The 17,316-nt window shown below is 36.3% G+C and overlaps 1 protein-coding gene across 8 annotated transcripts in view; it reads left to right on the top strand.

The window, feature by feature from the left end:
• The window catches only part of CCAR1 (cell division cycle and apoptosis regulator 1), a 30,717-nt gene extending 16,543 nt beyond the window's left edge, over window positions 1-14,174 (top strand). For 4 of the 8 annotated variants that reach the window (XM_065638740.1, XM_065638742.1, XM_065638744.1 and 1 more), the window contains 13 exons: window positions 403-613; window positions 1,423-1,506; window positions 2,156-2,341; window positions 3,927-4,118; window positions 4,611-4,844; window positions 5,149-5,275; window positions 5,536-5,577; window positions 7,002-7,084; window positions 8,123-8,269; window positions 8,665-8,785; window positions 9,361-9,546; window positions 9,944-10,149; window positions 10,919-14,174. In XM_065638740.1, the coding sequence (XP_065494812.1) occupies window positions 403-613; window positions 1,423-1,506; window positions 2,156-2,341; window positions 3,927-4,118; window positions 4,611-4,844; window positions 5,149-5,275; window positions 5,536-5,577; window positions 7,002-7,084; window positions 8,123-8,269; window positions 8,665-8,785; window positions 9,361-9,546; window positions 9,944-10,149; window positions 10,919-10,978 (1,879 nt within the window). In that variant the 3' untranslated portion in view covers window positions 10,979-14,174. Of the gene's footprint in view, window positions 1-402; window positions 614-1,422; window positions 1,507-2,155; window positions 2,342-3,926; window positions 4,119-4,610; window positions 4,845-5,148; window positions 5,276-5,535; window positions 5,578-5,668; window positions 5,818-7,001; window positions 7,085-8,122; window positions 8,270-8,664; window positions 8,786-9,360; window positions 9,547-9,943; window positions 10,150-10,918 lie in introns of those variants that run through there. The other 4 variants (XM_065638743.1, XM_065638745.1, XM_065638746.1 and 1 more) reach the window with 4 other exon arrangements.
• The last annotated feature ends 3,142 nt before the right edge of the window (window positions 14,175-17,316 follow it).

The raw sequence follows: 17,316 nt of genomic DNA on the forward strand, positions 1-17,316 counted from the left end.
TGTTCTTTTGTTATAAATAAATAGCTGTTCATTATATAGCCATATTTTCTCTTGATTAGTTTTTGTCCTGTGTTAACACTCATTGCAGTTTTACTAATACCAGGAAAGCCCATTGTATGCTGCATTTAAAGTGCTTCAGCAACTTTTGTTTGCACCTTAAACCTATGCGTGCTAAACAACAAGTTAAATTAAAAAAATTTGTTGGTTTTCTTCCTTATTCAGTTGTGATACCTTTTTACAAAAGTTCCAAAAGAGAAAATATGGCTTCCATAATTTTTTTCTTTAGATAAACCTCAAGGTCTTGCAGCAAAGTTTCTTTACTTGATGTGCTACAAGTGATCTAGGCTCTTTAAAAATGTGTTGTAGAATTTTTTTTCCAACATGCTTCTTCCCTTGCAACAGGTACCGTTTTGCAGAGATTCGCTACCATCGCCCTGAGGAGACCCACAAGGGGCGTACAGTTCCAGCTCATGTGGAGACAGTGGTTTTATTTTTCCCGGATGTTTGGCATTGCCTTCCCACCCGCTCAGAGTGGGAAACCCTCTCCCGAGGATACAAGCAGCAGCTGGTCGAGAAGCTTCAGGGTGAACGCAAGGAGGCTGATGGAGAACAGGCACTGAACGCTAATCCCTTTTTCTATTTCTGCTTCTCACAGGCACAGGAACACAGGCACAAAATGCACACCACATACTACACAACATACATACACAGGAGGAACATAACTGGTAACAATGACTGGTAAACCAGCTTTCAGCAGTGTAGTGAATGTTGGTTTTTATTTTTATTTCAGCTAGTTCACTAACTTTAAATGTGTATGCTGATATCGCAGATGGAATTAAATTGTGCTTATGATGCGCAGAAAATTTTTTATCATAGACGTAGTTGCTGGAATCTGGGACCAGTTGTTGAGTGAGACGCAGTTTATGAATAGCTGTCTTTAAACATTTTGCCATTTTCTAAAATTTCTAAATTCTCTCTTGTGGCCAGTTCTAATTGTGATATTTGAAATTAAACAAACACTAGTCTGAAACATCTGAATTTCAGGCCATGTGGCTGATCAACATCTTGGAATAAGGGAAGGTCTGACTGAACAAAGAGTAATTTTGGGGATTTAAAATCTGGGGGAAGATCACACACTGTGTGGTTAATGGAGACCTCCAGCAGTGTCTGTGTAACCCCAATATTCTTTGTGGTGTTGCTTATCACCCTTTTGTGTTCCACAGATCTGGCTTGTATTGGCTGAGTGGCACTGTGATCATTTATAAAGTGGTAGAATGTGTGTGTGAACTTGTCTAAATAATAACTTTAGGAGAAGACTATCTGAAACAGTTGTGACCTTGCACAGATCAGCAACAGAATTTAAAAAATAACTGAAATGCTTTCAAGCTTTCTGAATGATAATTTCTAAATTTTATTTGTCAGGATGAAGAGGAAAAGGATGATGGGGAAGCGAAAGAGATCTCTACACCTACGCATTGGTCTAAACTGGATCCAAAAACAATGAAGGTAACTAACAATTTTCTTAAAATTTGATTCTGTTGTATGTTTTCATTTTTAAGGCATGACCCAAAATATAGCTGTATATTCCCTTAACTGAGGAAAAAAAACTTCAGTAGTGTTCTATCTTTCTTGCGGATTTTATAGGTATTAGATGTGATATCACAGTATGCAAGTGTGACTCCTGATTTTACTAAGTGAATATAGCGAATTGAAACTATTCTGAACTTCGTACAATTAAACTGTATCGCATATGGTACACGAACTGGAAAATGAAAATCCCAGAGTAATCTACTTGTGTTAAAAATTGTGGGGTCTAAAATACTCTAATATTAGTTTTAAAAGGCAATTATAATACAAAAACTTCTGTCAGGACTTGTAATAAGTTTCTTCAAAAGGATTAATAGTAATAAACTATTTTACTATAGTATAATTCTTTCCCTGCCTCTCTGAAAAGTCCCTCATAAAGGGGTTATTTGAGAACACAACTTTAAATGTGATTGTTTTATATCAGTAAATATTAGTGGGTTTTAGTACCGATTTTAAAAATACAGTTGACTTGTCAGTGCTCTTAATTTTTACTTCACCTGTTCTGCTAATCACGTTTTGCAATGTCACTGGTTGATACCTCTTACAGAGCTTTTTTATTTTTAACAAGGTAAATGACCTTCGCAAAGAACTAGAAAGTCGAACTCTTAGCTCTAAAGGACTGAAATCTCAGTTGATAGCTCGACTGACAAAGCAGCTGAAAGTAGAGGAACAAAAAGAAGAGCAAAAGGAGCTAGAGAAGTCTGAGAAAGAAGAGGAAGAGGAGGAGGACAGGAAATCTGAAGATGATAAAGAGGTTAGGCTTTGGACGTATTTCGTTTGTCTTTATACATATTTTACGTATTATATATATTTAAGTTTGTATGAATAAATACGTGTAAGTATACAAAGTACAGGAATATGCCTACTTGTGCTGGGATTTTGTAGTTCTCAGATTACTGTACTGAGAACTCTTGCTGTAACCTGAGCTGCTGATTTGGAATGAAATTGTGGCAAGTTTGAATTTCTTCATATCAGCAAAGTCAGCTGAAATGTACAACTGCACTAAGGGCGTCTGAATTAATGTCAGACCTTAAATGTAAGGAAAAAGAAATCCCAAACTCCCCAGAAAAACTATGCATGAGAACAGGTGAACACAACAAGATCTTAACTTGTTAAACCTACAGGAAAAGCATCTGCTTAGTTGTATGGGCTTTTACTGGTATACAAGCCTTAGGGAGTTATTGTGGAAATAAAGGCGAGGCAGAAACAGTCAGGTTTATTCACCTGGCTGATGGTTTTCTTAGGTTTGTTTTGCCTTATTGTGAAGCTTTAGTTTTTGCTTTTGGCTAAACTTCCTGTGTGTTGAAGTTTCTCGGTTTTGGCATTGGTAATTTCAGTGCTACTGTTTTGCTATTTCACAAGGATAAACGACGTCTGTCAGTAAGGCCAAAGCTTAACCACAGAAAAGGGGCATAAATGTCTAGAGTGTGTATTCTATGTTAGTTGCTTTAAAACCTGCCTTTTCGTGTATTGCCTGCTAACCAATATGGGTCGATTGGAAGTGTTATGTACCTGTGAAACCTGTTGAGGGAGCAAAGGCCATGTGCATGCTAATTCTGCTCGCTCCTGCCTTCTCCCACAGCTTGGATGGATTTTAGCTATCTTGGGGTTTCTTGCAACAGCTTTCTTTAAAGTTTGGGGAAGGAGCTTTGATTGTGCTTTTTTAAAAAGCACAAGCTCTGCCATTACTGTTTTCCATACTCATAAGACTTGAATATTTCTCTCTTGGCAATTAGTAAGCTGCTTGGTATTTTACCTTTTTTAACCTGTTGTATCTATAATGATTGCATTTCCCATAATCTAAAGAGCCAAGTAAATTGTCATCTGGTAATTGTTAAAGCTGTGCCGGATATTTTTGGGAAGATGTTTGAAGACTTTTCCTATGTAAGGAATAAGACATCTTACTGTACTATGCAGCTCTAAAAAGACCCCTAAACAAACATAAGGCTGCTCAGGAGCACCAACTCCTTCGCTAGCTTGCATTCCCCTTCTTGAAGTGAACTAGCTTGAGTCCTTCCAATGTGGAGTAAACATGCTGCAGTTAGCACCATAAGATAGTTGGCAGGTGCCCATAGCTCTGTGGGCTAAACACCACCACGTGTCCTGCTTTGTGTTGCTCAAGTTTCCAGTTGTCTTAGGCGAGTGTTGGCAGTGGACACAGTTTGTGTTCTGGAAATTCTACTCTGTGACTTCTGTCTGTCTTCCGTGTTGCATTCAGCACCTTAGGCTTTCCTTCACTTTCTTCAAAGCTCCGAGTCCTAAAAACTAATATATAGGCTGAAATCTCAGCTTTGGAATATGCTGTATGTTTGGGTTGGGGTTTTTTTGCCTCTTTTTAGGAAGAGGAAAGAAAACGTCAAGAAGAAATAGAACGTCAGCGGCGGGAAAGACGATATATCTTGCCAGATGAACCGGCAATCATTGTACATCCTAACTGGGCAGCAAAGAGTGGGAAGTTTGACTGTAGCATTATGTCTCTTAGTGTTCTTCTGGACTACAGATTAGAAGATAATAAAGAACATTCCTTTGAGGTAATTTAACTATGCTACTTACTGTTAACCATTCTTGTTTCTTTTTAATTCTCTGTGATAACTGCAGTGTTCTTAAAGTGTAAAAGTTTCTGATAGTGTTAGGGAAGTTTTCCCTAACAATAACATGGCAAAACAAAACTTAAATAAGTTAGTTCTTTGTGCAATACCTAGAAAAAAAAGTCCAAACTCAGTACATGGTTTACGATAGCAGTATAGTTGCCGTAGGATATCTAGAAGAAATGCGCAGATTTTCAGGTATAGAACTGAGTTTATAACGTATACAGCTAGTCTAGGTCCTAAACTACTGCAGTACAGGAAAGAAACATTTTTATAAAGTTGTTTAAGGTTTTCATATTCAAATCGGATAGTAAGAAATCTGACACTACATAAAATCATGACATGGTGAAAGTTGGTAAGATAGCATCTCATAGCTATTTAATCATAAGTGTACAAATTTTTAAAACTTTTTGTTACTCTCTTCTTTATGTGCAGGTATCATTGTTTGCAGAACTCTTCAATGAAATGCTTCAGAGAGATTTTGGTGTAAGGATTTACAAAGCACTGATTTCTCTCCCAGAAAGGGAGGACAAAAAAGACAAAAAAAGCAAAAAAGATGAGAGGAAAGAAAAAAAGGAAGAAAAAGATGAGGAAACAGATGATCCAAAACCTAAGAGGAGAAAATCTGGAGATGATAAAGACAAAAAAGAGGATAAGGACGAAAAGAAGGTCTGCAGCTAGCTCATATGAAGTGCGATCCTGTCTGGATCAATACTAAAGTGTTTCTATTTGAATTGTATTTTATTGCTTTTAGTGTTAGTTAATTGATTTGACTCTATTTAAATATGCTTCAGTCATAATCAGTAATTTTAAACTTTTACAGGTGTATTGGGGGTATTTTAATATTCAGCTATATCACATAGATTTGTATGTGGTTTTTTAAGTGACTAAATATAAACAGCTGCAAATTTTGAATGAAGAGTAGTGAAGTTTTACTTTCCTGTTTTTTATTTCTGATTGGATAAATTTTTAGGAACTTCTGTTACAGAGGGAAGATAAAAAGAAAGATGATTCTAAAGATGAAGAAGAACCTGAAGAAGAAAATAATCAAGAAGAATATGATCCGATGGAGGCAGAAGATGCTGAAGATGAAGACGAAGGTATCTTGAATCAGGAATTCTGTGGCTTTCATATTTATTTTTTTTATTACCACTGAATGTGTTCTTTCAAGCTGGAGAATGCACTGGAACTAGAGAATTAGAATTTGCATTATTAGACTAATTTTATTTTGGTAATTCTGACCAGATCCACTTAAAATGTAAGTGCCTTTATACTAGGCATTGTATGAACATAGTTAATATAAACTAGCTGTGGTACTCAAAGTAAGGCATGCATATAGAAGTGGTTTTATTTTTTTCAGAATGCAGACCACTCGCAACTCCCATTGAAGTCAGTAGGAGATGTGAGTATTCAGCACCTCTGAAAAACCAAGCCACTTTTACGTGCCTGACTTCCTATTCCTCAGTTCTGAAATGTCATCCTGTTTTTATTAGGCCAGAATGTAGTGTGGGCTGCTCTTTACCTGGTGTTAAGAGGAGCTGATTTCTGTTTGAGTGGAGTTGTGTTTGCCTGAAGAAAAGGGGAAAGCGGCTGATGAACTTTCCTGTCTCCAGGGAGCAGCAGTAGCCTTCTTTCCCTGCTCAGAGATTCAGAAGGGCGTCAGATAGGGGTTTGTGGTTTGGCTTGTACTTTTTTGGGGTTTTTGTCCTTTAGTGGAGAGTTTTTGCTAGGGATGTGGATTGGAACTGCTTAGTTATTGCAGTCCCAGCATTTTCTAACCAGCATTTTCAGATGTATTTTTGGCAGAGTACTGTACCAGCCTTAAAAAAAATTGTGCTAATCCATGGTTTCCAAAATAACTCTTACTTGTTTGTAATCTGGCTGTGAGAGTGCCCAGGGCTTGTCTGTTCCATGCAAGTGCTGCTGCTTCCCATAATCTGTCCTTGTGCCATTCTCAGTCAGAGTTGCTGAGAACAATGCAGCATTCCGTAGAAGTGCAGGAGAAAGCTCTTGGTTCTCAGAAACATGTTGGCAAAATTAGAGAAGTGGTGTGATACATAGTTTTTCCCAGTTTTCCTCACAAGAAAGGTGAGCTTGAAGCTGAACTTGGCACATGATTCTCTGACCACAGACTTGCACCTGAGGTACAGAGCTGCATGCTGTAATCCATCCCTGCAGTTGTCGTATTCCTCTTTCTCTCTCGATTTTTAGATTTAGTTTTACTGTACTACCTTTAAACCTAAAACCTGCAGTTTGTAGTTCGCATCTAATAAGTGATGTGATCTGTAGCCTCTTGGAGAATCTAAATGATAGGATCATTACTGTCTCACTCAGACATGAGTATAAACACATGCTTTTAATTATATAGTTGATGTGGTTTTTATGATATAAAATACTTGAGAGTAAATAGGACTGATTTTGTCCTAATAGGAATAACAATAGCTGAATACAGACTCTGCCAAGCCTGATTAGGGAGAATTGTGATAATTTTCTATATACCACTTAAATAGATTGTGATGTTGGCTGAACTAATTTTGGCCTAGTTAGTGTTTGTTTTAGCAAATTCACCATTAGTGAAAGAAACACAGGGGGAAAAAATGGCAAATAGCTTATGTTAAAATAAGACCAGAGAAAACTCAAAATTTAACAGGACTGACTTAAATGCTGTTTGGGTTTTTGGGTTTTTTTCTTTTTTTTTTTGATGAAATTTATTAATTTCAGGCATTTGGGTGTTTACATGAACTTTTTCAATAAACGTATGTGTTTTGAGATAATGGTTATAGAATCATTTACTGTGGGTATGTTGAATTTTCTTTCTGTTTACAGACCGGGACGAAGAAGAAATAAACAAACGAGAGGACAAGAGAGAGGGAAATAAGCATTGTAAAGAGAGGCCATCTAAAGACAAAGTAATTAACACCTTTCTTAACAACTACATATAACCCTGTTAGACATGTTCTAATTAGAGCTGAACTTTCTTATAGAACCTAATTGCCCTCCTTGATTCCTTCAGCACTTCTGGGCTGAAACATTAAGTGGGTATAGAAGTTAGGGAACATGTGACAGCTTTGGGTAAGGTGCTCATGACCTGCTCTCACAATTTAAAGTTCATTCAGTGAAAGCTGTTGGAGAAGCTTTCTTAGGAGATACTGATCTGTTTGAAAGATGCGAGGACTAATGCTGCACATTAAGAAGCAGCAGATGCGGTTTTATGTTATTTTCAAGTGCTGTATTATATAAGAAAAACAGAAGCTTAGCTTGATTGATAAACTGCCTTCTCAGTTCTGAAGACTGGAATTATTATATGATCTTTTTACATCTCCTTCCAGGAAAATTGATGCTTTTTGTGTCATGAGGCCAATAGCTTGCCTCCACAGTTGAGATTAAGAGCATAAGTTTGATTTATTACATTTAAACGTTCTTTATAAATGCAAGAATAAAACAAGTTTCTGATTTCTCCTTTTTTTTTTATTCAAGGAAAAATAGGAGATGTAGGAATAGCAATAATAATGGGAAAACACAGTCTGCAGAACTGCTGTGGCTATAAGAGCTGGATGCTCGTTGATTACATGTTTATGGGGATTTCACATTGAAAACAGCTGTTCAGTAAAATATGTTTGACAGAAGGGATGTTTACTATTACTTGTTTAATTTGGTTACTTCTTCAAATTTTTTCACATATTAGCATGAACAAAAGGAGAGTATGTCTACCAGATGTTACTGTCCATTGTGCTGCGATACTTTTAAATATTTGAAAGACTGCTTGTCCTAAACAGCTTGCTCATGTTATATTTGAGCTCAGTAGATAAATGCTAGTTATGTTAATTACTGAAAGTAAAGTTAAAATGAACAGAGGAAAACTTCTGTGAACTGAAAAATGTATGTTTTTAGTTGATGATAGGAGAATATTTTAACTTCCTAATGTTCCCATAATGAATTTTCTTTAGGAGAAAGACAAGACGCAGATGGTAACTGTTAACAGGGATCTTCTGATGGCTTTTGTTTATTTCGATCAAAGTCATTGTGGATATCTTCTGGAGAAGGACATGGAGGAGATACTGTACACTCTTGGACTACACCTGTCACGTGCTCAGGTTTTGTATAGTAATATCTGAAAATATTACAGGAATGCTGTAAGTGGGAGGAATCTAGTTTAGCTTCTAAAGTCTGTTGCTTATGTACTCGATCCTTGAATTTTATGTACCCGCTTCTTATTTACGTACAATGAAATACTCATTTAATCTTTTGTAAATTGTCTTCAAAAGGTGAGGTTTGCATCTCTTAATATGCCCATATTGTATATGTAGCTTTTGTCTCAAAATTGTATCTTTTTTTTTCCCCCTAGCTTGTTTACATTTTAAGCCCCAATATGTTGAAGTTCAAAAGCTGTGCAATTTCTCTAAGTTTTCCAAGTTAAAACATTCTTGTTAGGTAATATAATGTCTGTATATTAAGTAACACTGTATTTCTTCCCATGGCTGTGTTTTAGGTCAAGAAGCTACTTAATAAAGTAGTGCTTAGAGAATCTTGCTTTTACAGAAGACTAACAGATACTTCTAAAGATGAAGAAAATCAAGAAGAGTCTGAAGAGCTACAAGAAGATATGTTAGGTGGTGTTATTTTTTCTTTATGCCACACACTTCCAGAGAATTCTTTCTGTGCGAACGATAATGAGAGTTCTGAGATACTTGCTTTCTTGCAGAAACTAACTCAGATCTGCAGGGAACCTACCAATTTGGAAAAGTAACTCTTGAGCAGTTCATAAAGTACATTATTTCTGGCTTCTAATATATCTTGTTGCTTCTGTAGGATAAATCTTAAGATCTGTGAACAGGAAGGAGGACAGAGGTTAATGCTGAATATTGATGAATAACATTTCTCATTCACAGCAGTTTTGCAGTGAGGAGGATCAATGCCGTAGATAGTTAGCACAGAGCCTGATTTTTGAAGACTAATTACTGCAGAAAGGATGCACAGAAGAATGTCCTGAAAGAGCATGCTGCTTTTTTGGGGGGTGGGAACTGGGGTAAGGAGAGAGGGGAGAAATGTGAGGGATAGACCAGCAAACTTGAATCTAAATTTATTCTTTTAGGAATTTATTTATTTATTTATTTATTAAGACTTTTTTTGAGGTTGTCCTTAGAACTGAAAAGTGACAGAATTTCCTGATCCTGATCTAATACAGGAAACAGATTACTGTTACCATCACCCACTATAAAGCAAGAATCAAAAGCCATAGAAGAAAACGTCGGCCTCATTGTGTACAATGGAGCCATGGTGGATGTTGGGAGCCTTTTACAGAAGCTGGAGAAGAGTGAAAGAGTGCGGGCAGAGATAGAACAAAAGCTTCAGTTACTGGAAGAAAAAACAGGTGGGACATTACTTTGAAGTTGGTACTGACATGAATGCAAGACGCTGAGACTTTTTTATGATGATAAACCAATTTGAGTAATATTTGTGATCTAAACTTCTTAGCTGTTTGCTTACCATGAACTCATTTTCTATTTCGTGAGCCCTTTGAACTTGTACACCAACTATTGTTGAATACCATTGTTGCTATGGTGAAATGCTTTTATCTTTTTTGTTCATGTTGAATGTAGGACTTCCAAATGTAGTCAGAGTTGAGTATTATCAAACGGTAATGCGATGGATGCAGTTTCTAATGTTCTTTAAAAGTTAGTAGTTTTGGTGTTGGCATGTAAATGGTATATTAAAATGCAAAGTACACAGCATTGGAAGTGACTGATCTTTGTTGTTGTTTTCCTAAGATGAGGATGAGAAGACCATACTACAACTAGAGAATTCTAACAAAAGTCTGTCTGCGGAGCTCAAAGAAGTGAAAAAGGACCTTGGCCAACTGCAAGAAAATTTGAAGATCTCGGATGATAAAAATTTGCAATTTGAGGGTCAGCTAAATAAGACAATCAAAAATTTAGCTACTGTTATGGATGAAATACAGAGTGTTCTTAAACAGGTTAGAATTGTTTAATTCTATTTTTTTATTTTTGTATGCAGGCTTCCAGTAGACAAAATTATCAGAACAAAAACTTTAGAATAAAAAAGAATTTCCACATTAATTTAGGGCAGTAGTATCTTAAGATATTTAAACAAGGTGCTCAATATGATACTGATTATTTAAAAATAAAAAATGTGTTTTTTTCTAAGCTTGAAACACATGTTCTTGACTTAAAATGTTTTTTAAAAATCTATAAATAATAATGTAAATGTTAAATCTTCGTAATGTTTTCCTGATCTTGTCCATCCACAACAGACCAAATCTGCCCTTCTGTTCGATCAGTTAGGAGTAATTTTTCAAGGCAGAGCTTAAATATTTCTAAATCTGGTGTTTTCAGATGGCTTTCACCAGTATAAGTATTTTAGGTTAGAACTGTTAATGGTAAATTATTATCCTAATTTAATGGATTCTGCAAAAACTTTTAAATTTGCTTTTTAAAAACAAAAACAAACAAAAACACCTTTAGACTCTAAAGTGGGGGTTCTAGGGATACGTTTTTTTCTTCTCTTCAGAACTGCTTAGGTCACATTTAATTTCTGTCCCCTCAGTTTTTCAGGAAGATACTGGAAATATGAAATGGTTAATAATTAAACTAGGAAAGATAGTAGTTCACATAGTATTTAAAGTTGACGCCAAACAGTATCTTCATTTCATGCTGCTTTACAGTTCACATGAGAAATATCACTTCTAGAATTCATGTTATCCCTCTCCCTTTTGTCTTTTAAAGGATATCGTGAAGAACGAAGATAAAGATCAGAAATCCAAAGAAAATGGAGCAAACGTATGATAAAACTGCTGCTGTTTAGAAGAATGATGTTACATAATGTAATATAAATCATGATACCAGAATGTATGGGAAGTGATGCATGTTTGATTTTAGTAGTATAAATATCTTAGTTCCAAAAGATGTATAAAGTTTTATGAATGTGAGTGTCTGCTTCTGAAGATTGCTTGTAATTCTCAGCATTCAACTTCAGACACTCCTCGAGTGAAAATAATTTTGCATTGCAAAATGTTTTAGGATGAACTTTGTTATAGTTTTAACCCTAATAAAGTTCATCAACATAATGAACAGTAGCAAGTATTTAATTACCAAATGTTTTTCATTAAAGTCTAGTGAAAGCAAAATTTTCATTATTTATAGAATTTCCATTTTTAGGGTTTTATTTTTATTTTGGTCTAATTAGTCTTTTTAAATTCAAATATAAATCACAAAATAGCATGCTGCTTAATTTTGCAAGTAAAGATTTTTTTTTTTTAAATAAAAAGCTTCTTGGATTTTTTTTTTTTTTTTACTTGCCCAACCTTTCTTTTCCCTTCCAAATGTAACTTGCTTCCCCAAAGCTGCTTGTATTGAAGCCTCATACAGTAGTTCAGATGAGTTGAGAAAGCAATAGAAACATACCAAAATACTAGTAGGGTTGTGAGATTTATATGAAAATACATGGGCCTGTTTTAAATGTATGTCATTTGTGTTCCTTTAATTGTTCTTATCTTTCGATTAATACATACGCTCCTTTTTAATAACAAATGCAGTGTATTAAAATGCATGGTTGGATACCAGGCCAGTAGATGTCAGAATAATGCCTTACATGAAGAAAAAGCTACCATTGTAAGCCGCCTTTAATTAAGTTTGGACCTCTCTCTTAATACGTGTAATTACTTCCAAGACTTTAGTCCAAGAAAAGGAAGAATACACCAATACCCCATGTTATAATTACTAAGGAGCAGGACACAACTTGGTTTGTTGAAAGGGGGTAAATTTCTTTCCTTTGTGTTCACAAATCACTAGAGATCTAAACTTCAAAGTTAATGTAACATCATTGTCAAAGGCAACTTACTCAAACAACGTGAAATACGAACAATTGTGTTTTGGTGCAACTTCCAGAAAAATTCAGGGCTTTGAAGGTTGGGACAGAAGTGTTTTCTTACAGAAGTGGTTAATTTTAGCACACCTTTTTCTTTTTTTAGACTAGATGTCCTAGGTAACTAAATACCTGTTAGGAAAGTCCAAGTGCCATAATATGTATGAATAACCTACATGGAAACTCATGTAGCTTTACTGAGATACACATTAAAATGCTTGAATTTATGTTCAAAAGAGTCTAAGCTGGTGCATTTATGACTTCCTTGGCTCTTTTGGAGCTAAACAAGTAAAATATCTTTTCATTAAACTAACATGCATAAGCTTCCCCCTCATTCATCTCACTTGAGTCACTGTGTAGTATCTTAACTGTTCATACTGAAACGGGAGGTACTATAGAAACACTAATTACATATAAGCACACAGCAAATGCATGTTTTATGAACTAAGCGATAACATCTCATGAGAGCGATTGAATGAGGATGGTGATATATCAATCTTATGAAAAGCGTTATCTGTGGTGTACAGATGGTGTTAAACTTTTGTAATCAAATTATATTTTTCACGTTTACCTTTGTACAAACTGTTGACAGCATGTTTCATTTTTGACGTTGAGCACCGTTGATTTAAATGGACTTGAAAGGATTGCTTTTGAAATAGTTTGTTGATGAATTTTCAGCAGTACATGTGAACATATAAGAAAATAATTCTGGAGTTCAAGATAACATTTTTTTTAGGCACACTGCAACATCTGTTGAAGTTTTGCTGGAGTGTTTTACCTTGAATTGCTGAGCTGAAGCTGTTGTTGCAACAAGCAGGCCTCGTGTTGCAGTGAGTGGCCCTGTGAGACAGTTGTTAGAGCGATACAGATTTTTACAGTATTTAAGAAAAAAAAGTATTTGTTAGAATGAGTGTAATCTTTATATTGTTTTGATGTAGTACTGTTCCAGATACTATGTACAGTCTGCATTTATGTTGGAAAGGAAATTAAAAAGGTAAAGAATAAAGAAAAAAAAAAAGAAAAAGTTTTTTAACCTACACAGAGCTTGACCAGTCTTCTGCAGTGCAACTGATCTGAGGAAAAACAAACACCTCTACAAATTGGTTAAGTCACTTTACCAAACAGCACAAGGTTCTATATATACACAGCATCCATGCTGGTCATTAGCTAAAGTTTCTTGGTAATATTCCTAGAAATGAAAGTAATTCTTAAGGAAATTAATTAGAGTATCAGTAATAGAGGTCTGGAGAAGTGATCTTCTGCCAGTTTTAATTTATGAACAATGTTTTTGCATTTCATGTCCATACTTCCCAACTCATGGGCTTTCTACTTCTAAGTCTTTCATTGTGTATGAATTGCTGGTAAAAAGGGGCCTAAGCTGGGTCTTACTCTGCCTCAGTGTCCAGTTTGTAGTTTTAAAATCATCATATAGATACTTTATGGAAAGCAGTAAATCTCAGACTGCGTTGTTCTGTAAAGAAGGCACTGCTATAGCAGGCCAGGAAATGGAATCTGATCTCAGTTTATAGATTATTTCCCCCCCCCCCCGTCTTTTGTATTTTGTTTAGTATGGGGGAATTAATGAGTTAAACCCTTACAAAGTGATATTCAAACTAGTGGATATCTGTGAGTACAGCTAGGAAGAAAAGTTCCATGTGACAAATTGCACGCAAAATGGCCTAGAATAAAGCAGACTCTCTTGAGACACCTTTGGTTTTGCTCTGGTAATAAAAAGGCAGAAGTATATAGTTCCGGTGCAATTTTCTGAAGGGTTGAAGGTTGCATACAGGGTCGTGGAGCTGCTTTGGCACCGCTGCGTGTTCTGGCATGCATGACAAAGACATGTGATGTTTTGACTTACCCAGTGCTTGTCACGGTAGTGCCTGGGCACTGCTGCAAAATCACTTCTTGGTTGTTTCTTGGCTTATCTGGAGTGCTCTGGCTCAGCCTGAGGTACCCTGGAGTGTACAAAGTAGAGGCTGGAATTCTCTGTCTTGTACCCATAGGTCTCCACAGTTCAAGCATTTACAGTTGAGTTGTTTCCAAATCTAACGTGAAGCCCAGTCCTTTAACATAACACTTTTTCCACATTTAACTGCTTTGAGAGAGTTGAATGGCTTTGAGTCCATCTTTCTGCTGAGTAACGTACTGCGTGAGTATGTTTGCACTTCTGTAACACAGTTAACTTTCACTGATAATTTTATCAGGAATGTGCACAAAAGATGTGTTTTCTCTTGCTTTTCTGTAATCTTTGTGTACCCAGGTCAGGTTCTTACCCCAATTGCATTTGTTCAGTGCAGTTTTTATTTAAAAATATAAAGTATAAAATAATTCATTTTGAGTGACTGACTCTTATGGCCAGCAATAGATTGCAAAATGTGTAGGTAGCACAGTCAATACATTCATGCTAATATGTTCCAGAAAGCAGAAATGATTCAAGTAGAAATTCAACTGGGACTTGTATATTGCCATGTAGTGTAATACTAATAATGAATACCTCTACTCAGCTATCAAAACTGCCAGTGTTCTCCCACCAAACTCATAAGTTTCTGCATACTGGATCTCATTAGATGTATTGCACGAAAGTAGTTACAGTAAAAGGCTCTAATAACAAAATGCATTACTTCCAAGCAAAAATAATTTTCCTTTTTTATTAATCCACTATATAATCTACAGCATCATGATACAGTGTATAAATTTAGAGGTTTGGAACACACCAAATATTGCCTGAAGTCATATGTTGTTTTGTAGTGTTCTAACTGTGGCTAGGAACGTTGCTACTGAATTTCTGGATACTTGATACCTAAATTTGTATCAAAAACGTGACACTGCAGTTTTATGCTGCCTTTGATTTCTTGCATCCTCCTGGTTTTTAAATTGTTCTCTTTAACAAGTGGATTCTGACTCATTTGAGGATTCGGATCGAATACCCCACAGTACATGCAAGAACCAGTATTTTTTCAGATGTGATTCAGTAATCCCGTGAGCTGTTGGATCTAGCCCAATATTAGTTCAGTTCTCTTGATTCTTCTCTCTAAAATGACAGCAGAATAGTGGTGCTAATCAGATTTGTTTGTTGCATTCTGCAGTTTGATTTTTTTTTTTTTTTTTTTGGTGCAGGATTATGAGGTTAAACTACTAGAGTTTTTTTTCTAGTTCCTGTACTACTTCGGTGCATTTGGACTATTTGCAGAGCATGTTAAGCCACAGGTACATATTGAAATACTTTGGTTGAAATTGTTGAAATAGTTCATTGATGCCCTATTTAGAACTAATAGTTTTCCCTTCCGCATCTCACCCAGGCTGAGGAAGGAGCTTGCATAGCAAGCTTTTATTCTTGCTAATAATTTGGTCTGCAGTCTCAAGGCATGTTCATGTGAACTTCCCGTAAGCAAAAGGTCTCCTGGCATGGTGAGGTCTGGCCAGTTTGTTTCTTTGTGGGAGGCAAGTGATCCAGTCTATGGGGGGCCTCTAAAAGTCCCTTCTCTCATATGCTCTGGGGTCTCTCCCACCTTAGCAGACCCTGGAGTGTTGTAGCGACCTTTTGGAACAAAGAGGTAATGATAGTCCTGTGCAGGGGCTCTGAGTATTCAGACAAAGTACTTGATCTGGATTTCAGCCAAGATGGCAGATTCCCAAAGCCACATGTTTTGATAGGAAATTAATTCCTATATTATTTTTTCTCAGTCCAGTGAGGGTCACAAGTGAAAGGAAGTCAGCAGCTGCTTTTCATCTTAATTCCTCTGGAAATGTTGAGGGGGGGGAAAAACAAACCAAACCAAACAAACCCACAAACTACCAACTACAAAGTGATGTGTTAAATCTTTTCTAAAAATGCCTAAAAGTGAAGTTGATGGAAGATCTAAGAAGAAATCATGCTCAGACACATTCAGGTTGCTACCTTAAATTTGTAATTATTCATATTAAACTTTTAGAAGATGAGAATTTTGCCAAAAGATAATATATTGCAGCACTGTCTTGTTTCACCCTTTCATTTAAATTGTGCGTATTAACATTCAATGGGATGCAGAGAGAATGTGCTACCAGATCTGGCACTAGTAACAACAACAAAACGACCTCGAAGGAAATCTGAGCATTTTCAGCTAGATCACACTGGTGGGTATTTTACCATCATTTCTGTTTGCTACCTGCAGTTAGTTCATATTCAATTAATTGTGGTAGTGACATCTGCAGTTTAATGAGGCCAGGCTGCAATCAAGGGTTTAGTCTATACGTAAAAGTACAGCTGCTGGATTATTGAGTGCTCTTAATGTAAGGCTGCCACAAAAAGTTCTCTGAAATGTTAGTGGTTGCAGAATTATTATGCAGCCAGCATGATAATTGTAGTTCATAAGCAGAGCAGATTAAATTTCTGTTCCTGGTATTGACCACTGCCTCACAGCTCATCAGTTTTTACTCAAGGTGTTGGTTTTGGTCAGTAAATCCCTTCATTGTCCGCAGTTCCGGGGCGGGGGGCAGACTTCCGTACGCTGGAGTCATTAATCCTTGAGTCTGTTTTACCCTTGGTGCTGTGGGGCTTGCATCCATTCATCCTGTACAGCGTCCTGGAAGGCTGTTCTTTTCTGACTGACCTTTACCTGGAGAAGACAATACTGTGGCACTCCTGTAGCTCTTGCACTTTTCTGTCTGGTTTTGACATGGTTAATTAGAATTGCTCTTTGTTGAAGGTGATTACAGGGGATACCAAGTTCTAATTCCTGAGAAAACGCAGGTAAGTGATAAGTAAGCAATGTAGTCTTTGCTTACGTCAGCTCAGATGTCTGCTTTAACCATTCGATGTGAACCGCTCGTGCTTAAACTTTCCCAAAACTAAAGGTTGGGAAGCATTAGCAGCCAAACCAGGAATGCTGAAAACAAAGACCAAGTAGATGATCCTGAAGACTTAGAGCTGTTCAGCCCCGTACTAACCACTAGGTACTTGGTGAAGTGCAAACAAATCCCTTTTCGGTTGGATTTCCCAAGGTTAGTAGAGATTTTAATAGCTGTCATTATTTGAGAAATTTATTGTTACCTGAGCATTGCTCTGTAATCCTCTCTGTCCAGGGATGAATTATAGTTTAACTTAGAAGTACATTTTACCTCTGGCAGAACTGGATATAATTAGACCACAAAAGCTTTTTGTTAAAGCTAACCAGCAGTTCTTCAAGTAAAAGTGCAGTTTTGAATTATTTCTCAAGGCAAGAAATTTGTCAACTTTTGAAAGACTTGAGGAATTCTTATTGTTCTGTTTCAAAATTTT

The sequence above is a fragment of the Caloenas nicobarica genome, chromosome 7 (assembly GCF_036013445.1).
Source record: "Caloenas nicobarica isolate bCalNic1 chromosome 7, bCalNic1.hap1, whole genome shotgun sequence".
Taxonomy (NCBI): domain Eukaryota; kingdom Metazoa; phylum Chordata; class Aves; order Columbiformes; family Columbidae; genus Caloenas; species Caloenas nicobarica.